The sequence below is a fragment of the Daktulosphaira vitifoliae genome, unplaced genomic scaffold (genome assembly GCF_025091365.1).
Source record: "Daktulosphaira vitifoliae isolate Bord-2020 unplaced genomic scaffold, ASM2509136v1 Scaffold_102, whole genome shotgun sequence".
Classification (NCBI taxonomy): domain Eukaryota; kingdom Metazoa; phylum Arthropoda; class Insecta; order Hemiptera; family Phylloxeridae; genus Daktulosphaira; species Daktulosphaira vitifoliae.
The window spans coordinates 5087-13013 of NW_026099671.1; the positions used below are offsets into that span (position 1 = coordinate 5087).

At 23.5% G+C, this 7927-nt stretch overlaps 1 protein-coding gene across 9 annotated transcripts; it reads left to right on the plus strand.

Annotated features, from left to right (window-relative positions):
- Positions 1 to 2378: 2378 nt before the first annotated feature.
- Positions 2379 to 6572, plus strand: LOC126909068 (uncharacterized). Of its 9 annotated transcripts, none has more exons than XM_050691440.1 (5): positions 3737 to 3841; positions 4030 to 4046; positions 4586 to 4630; positions 4735 to 4834; positions 5513 to 6572. In XM_050691440.1, exons 3-5 carry the CDS (start codon positions 4595 to 4597, stop codon positions 6067 to 6069), a joined length of 693 nt encoding a protein of 230 aa, XP_050547397.1. In that variant the 5' UTR covers positions 3737 to 3841; positions 4030 to 4046; positions 4586 to 4594; the 3' UTR covers positions 6070 to 6572. The 9 variants fall into 9 exon arrangements, with proteins under 9 accessions (XP_050547398.1, XP_050547396.1, XP_050547397.1 ...); XM_050691443.1 differs by lacking the exon at positions 3737 to 3841 and having other exon boundaries at positions 3946 to 4046; positions 5513 to 5647; positions 5729 to 6572; XM_050691441.1 differs by lacking the exons at positions 3737 to 3841; positions 4030 to 4046 and adding an exon at positions 2379 to 2498.
- Positions 6573 to 7927: the final 1355 nt, after the last annotated feature.

The window sequence follows — 7927 nt, forward strand, 5'->3', positions numbered from 1 at the left end:
CAATGTTTACCTAAAAGAATACATCTTATACCTATTTTTTTGCAAATAAAGTTTATGTATTACATTATTAAATTTTACTTATTAATCTAATCAATTTTATTTAAGACTTTTTGTAATTGTCTTATTTATTGGAAACATTAAGTTTTGAAAAAAAAATTAATTTATAAATAAATATGTAATTTATTCGAGCAATTTTCTAAATTAACATCTGATGATTTATAAATGGAAATTAAAGAAAATATTAATTAACCTGTTTTTATAATACAATGTAAATTAAATGCTACTTAACAACACTTGTTTATCAATTTGCATAATATTAAGTGATTTTTTTAACAAAAAGTGTGACCCTATCACTTCTTAAAGACACCTAAAGAATTAATAGTTTTAAAATTACTCATTATAATTTTTTCCAAATCTAGCGCAGCCATATTTCACATAATACAATTACACTGAATTTATAAATAACTGAACTTAAAAGTACTTCTAGTTCTATTTTATATATATATAGGGCAATCAGTAAGTAATGAAGCATGTTTCTATTGTTCTCATTGTTTGTAACAATGTGCCTGTCTTCTTATATTTATATATTTTCATATTATTCTTGAATTATTTACTTTGTAATACTTTTTAAGTTCATCCCTTATACCTTGTAAGGGTGTCAACCTTGTTTTTTTAAATGGAAACATATATTTTGAATTTCATAAAATGTTTGAGTTTTAATTTAATAGTAAATGGCATTTGAATTTTTAAATTCAGCTGTGTTTTGCTTGTGTATACGAGATTTTTTCTAGCACATTAGGCATTCGTCTATCAAAAGCGCCGCACTTTCATGCTACTTCAATTTTCCAAATTTTAAATTATAGTATAATACGCTTAATCAATTTTTTATAGAGAGCAATTTACTTCCAGTAATTTTAAAGTCCATAGGTCCTACTAGTTAAACTTGGTTTCGTTGCATGTTTAAACAAGTAAAATAAAAAAAAAGAAGCTATTCACTGCACTGTTATTTAAACAATACTAAAAATTTGATACAATAATAAGCAGTAATGGAAGTATTGAATACATTTTTGAAAGATAACTTTTATCGTTATGTCCTACAACACAAATAAAAATAATGTCAACCAATCTTATCTTCAACGAATAGCCATAGTAAATTATGTACATCTAATAATAAACATAATACTTGTAAGATACATATTCATTGTATCTATACTTTTGCTTCGGGAAAAGTAGATGGTGAATAAAATAAGTAATACTGGTAGGTTTTCTGAGTGGCGTCGAGCCGTTTAATGAGAAAAACAAGAATTGTAACACAAAAGATTATATGCGAACCAAAAGTAACAATAATACTACTAAGAATCCGTCGACAGAATAACAAAAAGATGACCGAATTTGTGGTGGCGATTTGATTTGGGGTGTCAAACGTGTGACAACGCCGTGGCCGTGTCACTTTATTATCTTTAAATTCTCAAATTCAACTATACCAATAAATAATTGATCCAACGTATAATTATAGCGTTTATAAGAAATATTAGAATCATTCTTATATGCAAAATTTGAGTACCTATAACCACTTAGTAGTAAATATATTACATTAACTGTAAACAACTATTTATGCTAAATTTTGGAAATGTATCATATTTTATTATATTTTTCAAAGTATAATTGATGAATAAAAAATTTTGCGATTACTTTTTTTGAAGGTAATAATAAGTTCTATAAATTTTAATGTTAAGTGTAATACTTATCGAGTTAAACTCAAAAAAGAAAAAAATTACCCTCAATTGTCATATTTCAACCCCAATGCGGCACAAAAAGGGGTTCAGTAAAACCTTCCAAATTTTGCCTACATTATTTCTTAAACGACTGAACTAATCTAGAGGGTACTATCATAAAAATATTGAGTTTAAAAGTTAAGGATCACTCAATATATATTATATATAAAGAATAAAAAAATAATTACAAATTTTTAATATTATTAATCGAATTTATTATTGCATTAAAAGTTATAAAAGTTGTGATTTAGATCTGTTCCATTTTGTATATACAAGTGTCCCACCAGGTTTTGACGTCTATAATTTTATTTAGCGAAAATTGCGTTACTTCTTAAAGTTTAAAATTTAAAAATAGCAATATTTTTCTCTATTCTTACAAAAAATTTTGATGTGTTGTTATAACATTAGAATGCTATTAAAATATTGTCATCTATCGTTTAGAATTTTACAGATAATATTCCTAATGTTAACTTTGTAAAAAAACTCTTATCATTAAAAAAGTGTTGTTTAACTTTGTATCGTATTTTTCAGATTTTTGTTTGTTAAAGATTTTGGGTGTAATTTATTTTATAGCATATAAATTACAAAAATATTTTTAGTATGCTAATTTAACTTTGAACTTGTTTGTCTAGTAACATGAATGAGTAATTTTTAATTAAAGTTCTTACTTATGGTGCATTTAATAAAGAAATTTTGAGTAGTTTGTTGAAAATTTTGATTGATGTAAGTAGTAAAATTTATTCTTATTTTATCCATTCCCTTAAAATAAATTGTGGATTCTTAATTCATGAATCATTAGTTGTTATAATTAAAAAAAAAAGTCATGAAAATTGTTGGATAAATTTTTTACTAAAAATGATTGATTGCATTATTAATATACTAAGCACAATTTTTAATTTGATGTAGCGCTGAAAAATTTCTGTGATGGTGCGAGTTTTTTTTTACGTTTATCCATGAAAATTTCTTGCTTCTCAGCTTTAGTGGTCAATTCATCAATGGAACCTGATTTTAATTTAGTTGAACTCATCAGTACCAAAAATTTAAAAAAACCTACTATACTTTAAAAATTTAGAAAAATACCTTACGATTAAACACCATAAAAAATGGCATTATCCCATTTTTATTTTTGCGTTTGAAGACTTATTTTTTATAAAAATACCAATCGTAATAAAATTTTAAAGTAATATAAAAGAGACAACGATTGTTTCATTGTATGCTTTTTAAGAAAATTTGATAAAAACCTATGTACATTAGTAGTTTGAAAAAAACCATCAATGCATGAAAAATATTTTTTTTTAACTCAATTTTTGAAAATGTTCCGAAATTCGCGTTTTTTGATATATATCAAATTAAACTATTTTAAGAGTACTTTATAGTTATAAAAATATATATAATATTTCTCACAATCGTTTTTCTATGAGTTATTTGACATAAATTAATTATAAAACAGTGACGTACTGAAGAGACGTATTAATAAGGGAAATTTACATTAATTATGTTATATTACGAGTGTTAGTTAGTTTGATTCTGTAAAAAGAATTTAGGGCATTTACGCCTTGTCATGTTTTTTTATGACACAACATTTAGTGCTAATTTTTNTATGTTGTTTTTTTATGACACAACATTTAGTGCTAACTTTTATACGTTTATGATGGAGTACTTAAACTATGAATTAAAAACAAATATTTCTAATTAATCAGTTTTTAAGTGTGTTTCAATTTCATTTCTTTTAAATGAAGCTAATTTTGACGTTTTATTTTTTTACCGATCAAATCAAATACATATTACTGTAAAGTATCATAAATCATGTAATGAAAAATAGTCTAGAATTTATATTTTGCAGAACCTATTTATCATATAAAAATAACAATTATGTAAATACATTTTTTTTATTTTTGAAAGCTTTAAAATACATATTTACATAATAAATAATGTTAAAACACTAATTTTTAATGAAAAAGTAGTAAAAAGATTTTTTCTACTTTACAAAATATTCAAATTATCATATTTTAAGCAATGAAATAAGATTGAAAACGTAAATTTATGTTCAACATTTTTATTTAACGGTAACTTTTTTTATTTGTTTACTAGATAATTATGTTCTACCAGATGAACTAACTTATATAAGTAGTTCATAACTTATTTTTTTTTAGATATAAAGAATAAGGTTTAAGTCTGACTATTTAAAAATTATAATTAATAAATTTTTCAATAAAATAAATGACTTTGTAAAATTCAATGAAACTTTTTTTAGAAAACGTTCCGTTTAAGGTAAATTTTTGGTATTACGCTTTATACAATTATGTATTGAATGATTTTTTGTGAGATCAATTATTTTGCTTCCGATTTATTGATCAAAATCTAATCTATCAACTTTAATCAGGACTAGTGAGACAAGATTATATGGAATTAGTTGTTGAAAATTAACCATTAAATTTTAAATACTTCTAATATTAATCTAAATAGTGTTTATCAAGATTATTTAGGTATTCAATAATGTTTTTTAAAATGTTCTATAGAACTTCGATTAGAATCTGTGAGATTTAGTGGATATGGGTAACATCATATTTTGTGTTGTTTATTTCAATTTGTAAATTCTTCTTTTAACAATAACACATTATTAGAAAAAAGGAAATCGATGTAGTAATTTAAATAGAATGAATAATTTGCGGTTGAGTTAAGATTTTCATTCGGTTACGTTAACTTTTCAAAAATAAAAATGTAGTACAAAGTTGAAAAATAAATAACTATAATGAAAACTCTAATGCATATTAAAACTTGATGTTGACTAATAACTTACTATGTTCAAGGTTTAAATAATGAAGTACACACTAATCTTTATAACGTTAAATTTTGTAAGTATATATTCATTTAAGACAATAATTATACATTTTAAACTATTTTAATGATGGCCAATATATATATATATATTTAAGTAAAATATTATATTTAAAAATAGTTCTTTTGGGATTTATATGCAGAATATACTATCTCTACATCAAACTTATACATTTGCTTAAATGACCGTCATTTAATGAAGAATATTGGTTCTAAAGGTAGTAAGTAAATTTATATAAAAATTAACTAATAAATGGATGACTTAAGGAATATGACTTTTGAAGGCCTATATTTTTTATATAATAGATTATTAGATAATTTCATTATTATTTATTTAGTAGTAAGTATACTTGCTACTAATTAATCTATAAATCTGGTATAAAAGTTTATTCGGTTCTTACTTATAATGGTGCTGATTTTTATTTTTGCTTTTATATCTGTGTTTAGTTTACGCATGAAAAAATATTAAACTTCGATAAAATAAAACAAAAAACTTTATATGACGTATTATTTCTTTTATTAAATGTTATATCATAAGTTTTTTTGCATAACGATAGTATTTTCATTTAAGTTATTTTAAATACAGTTCCTCTGTTAGTATTTTAGGACGAAAATAGTAGATTATGATTCTTTTTCATCTTTATTTTGTTAGGCTATAACCAATTCAGAAAAGTAAAGATCGTTAAAATCATTGATATTTCCAAGTACACTATATGTTATCATAAGTCTTAAATTTATTAACTACTTATTTTTTATAAATGAAAAAATCAATAATTTCTTAGTAAAATAACATTTTTTGATATATTTTACAAATATTATTATTTATTTGATTTATAATTGTGTATTTATTTTCTATTAGGATTTATGATTATACTTATAATAATATATTTATTGTTTAGACTCAAATTCACTGTTCGAGTCATCATTCGAAACTAAAATAAATAATTGGAAGAAACATATTTTATACAAACACAAAAATATAAAAAAATGTAAGAATGATGTAGGAGAAGAAATGTATTTATATATTTGTGAAAGTAATATGAAAGAAAAACTAGTAGATGGGTTCCTGGAAATATGTGGTAATGCTGTGACTTTTTGTTCTAATAAATTTGTAGATGATGTTATTCTAAATAAAGACAATGACAAAGTTAAAAAACGTTCAAAATTTCAAAAATTTTTCAAAAGAAAAAGCAGTTTTAATTTAAGAGAAGAAACAGCAAATCAAACAAATTTGAATAGCATGCAAAATTCAAAGTTATTAAAATCACAGTCATGTATTGTTAGAATAGCTCCTGACTTGAGTGATGATGAAACTGACAATGTCTTTTGTAATAAAGGATTTAGAACATTGAGGTCTGTGAAAAAGTGTTCTGACTACGATTCTAATGACGAATTTCACCCCAATAAATCATCATTTAATAGACCACCGTACTCTGAATCTGACTCAAGCTTATAATTATTGTTTATATTTTAGTGTAATTTTAATTTTTAGAAAAAAAAGTAATTAATTTGAATAAATAAAAATTAATATTTAGGCAGGGTAATCAGTTTTTATGGATATATAGATTGGTTCATAATGTTTTGACAAGTTTAATAACTTTTGATTTACTGAAATATTGTGTTACTTTTTAAAAATTATTGGACATAAGAACTATAAACATATCACTAATAATAATATGTTTCTAATTTATTGAAAAAATTATTTTATATATTTAAAATTTGCGAAATAAGTAAAAAAAAAGTAAAATCCAGTAAGTCTAGTAGAAGCCTAGTAATCGTAATTAGTGTAAAAAAAAACACGTCTGAGTAAATCCAGTAGCAGTTTCTCAGCTATGTATTAAAATTTAAATCAAAATAATAATTTTTAGAGTAGATTAAAAAAAAAGGTGTTTTAGTATTTGAGTTTTAATTATGGATTTAAAAAATTTGAACAGTAAAATAAAAATGTAATTTTATTTACTTTTCTGAATTAAGTTATTGTTTCTAATGCGTTGTCTCTTAAATTTCTCTCAATAACTTAATAATAAAAAAAAACTGCAGCGCAGTAGTGTTGCGGCACAGCATAGACGTGGCATAGTTCAGACAAAAATAAATGATATCAAACAGTGATTAAAATCACTATTATTAGAAACCATAGTAGCCATTTTCACGATGAAGTCAAAATAAAGTTTAAAATAACACAGAATAAAACGTATTCTTCTCTCTATAACTTTTGGGTTTATAGGTACAGACACTGAAGAATTTGGCGTCAAACCGGAGGAATCACTTCAATGACAAAGCATTGTCTTTAATAAATGATGATGATGAGGTACAGACAAATTAAATAATTAAATATCCGATAAAGTGGGGTTACAATATAGTTGGGACAAGCATATTTATCTGACAATGATTAACATGACTATCATCAAAAATGCTTCAATGCGAATCTGTTTAATTTCACAATAAATTGTATATTTATTTTAAAATTCCTATGTTTCAAAATTTTACTTAAATATTAATAGCTCGTTAAATTATTTTTTTAGTCTTATAAATGGATTTAGATATACAATGAATTTTTATCCTTACGGAACTATAAATACATGAAACTCATATATTATCGCTGTATGTTTGTATATCCTTTTGACAATATGTTATTTATTTTTAAGAACCTTGAATCAAATAGTAGCAAGGGTATTAAATAAGTTTATAATAAGAAGGATAGTAATTGATTGCCAGTAGAAGATTTCCATTACAAATGTTTGATAAAAAAATTATTTAAGGTTTTGTCTCTAGTTGATCCTATTCAAATTTCATTAAAATCGGTATATTTTTGGATGAGTTTTAGCAAAATTAATAAAGTGACGTATTTTTACTGTAATATCGTGATTTTCGACTTTAAACTAATGTAACTCAAAGAAAAAATATTGTGGGAACATTTTATCTTTCATTACTAAAAAGAGCTTTTAAAAAACATTAATTTGGTGTAGGTTTAAAGATACTCTAAAATAATTGTATGGTAGAGACAAAATAGTAATTCAGTGAAGTAGAGACCAGAGTAAGTTGACATATTTCTTTTATTAATTGTATTTTTAAATAACCCTTTAATGTTAATCGCGATGAAAAATGATGACTACTGAGTTATTTATTTAAAACTTTTATGGAATTCTTCTTTATTTATTGTATATATTTTGTTATATAATAGAACGAAAAAAAAAATGCTTTACTGGAAAAATTACAAGCGAGCTCCGAATTTCAATATTGTTTTTTTCAATGAAAATACTTGATCACGAGACTCCGGTAAAATTATTGATGAATGTCGGAAATGGTTGCTGCTC

What these genes read in the sequence shown, in the direction of transcription:
- LOC126909068 (XM_050691441.1), top strand. Translation starts at nt 4,595, where the DNA reads ATGAAGTACACACTAATCTTTATAACGTTAAATTTT. An exon ending in TCTTTATAACGTTAAATTTT is followed by an intron (nt 4,631 to 4,734) that starts GTAAGTATATAT and finishes ATTTAAAAATAG; the next exon opens with TTCTTTTGGGATTTATATGC. An exon ending in GAATATTGGTTCTAAAGGTA is followed by an intron (nt 4,835 to 5,512) that starts GTAAGTAAATTT and finishes TTTATTGTTTAG; the next exon opens with ACTCAAATTCACTGTTCGAG.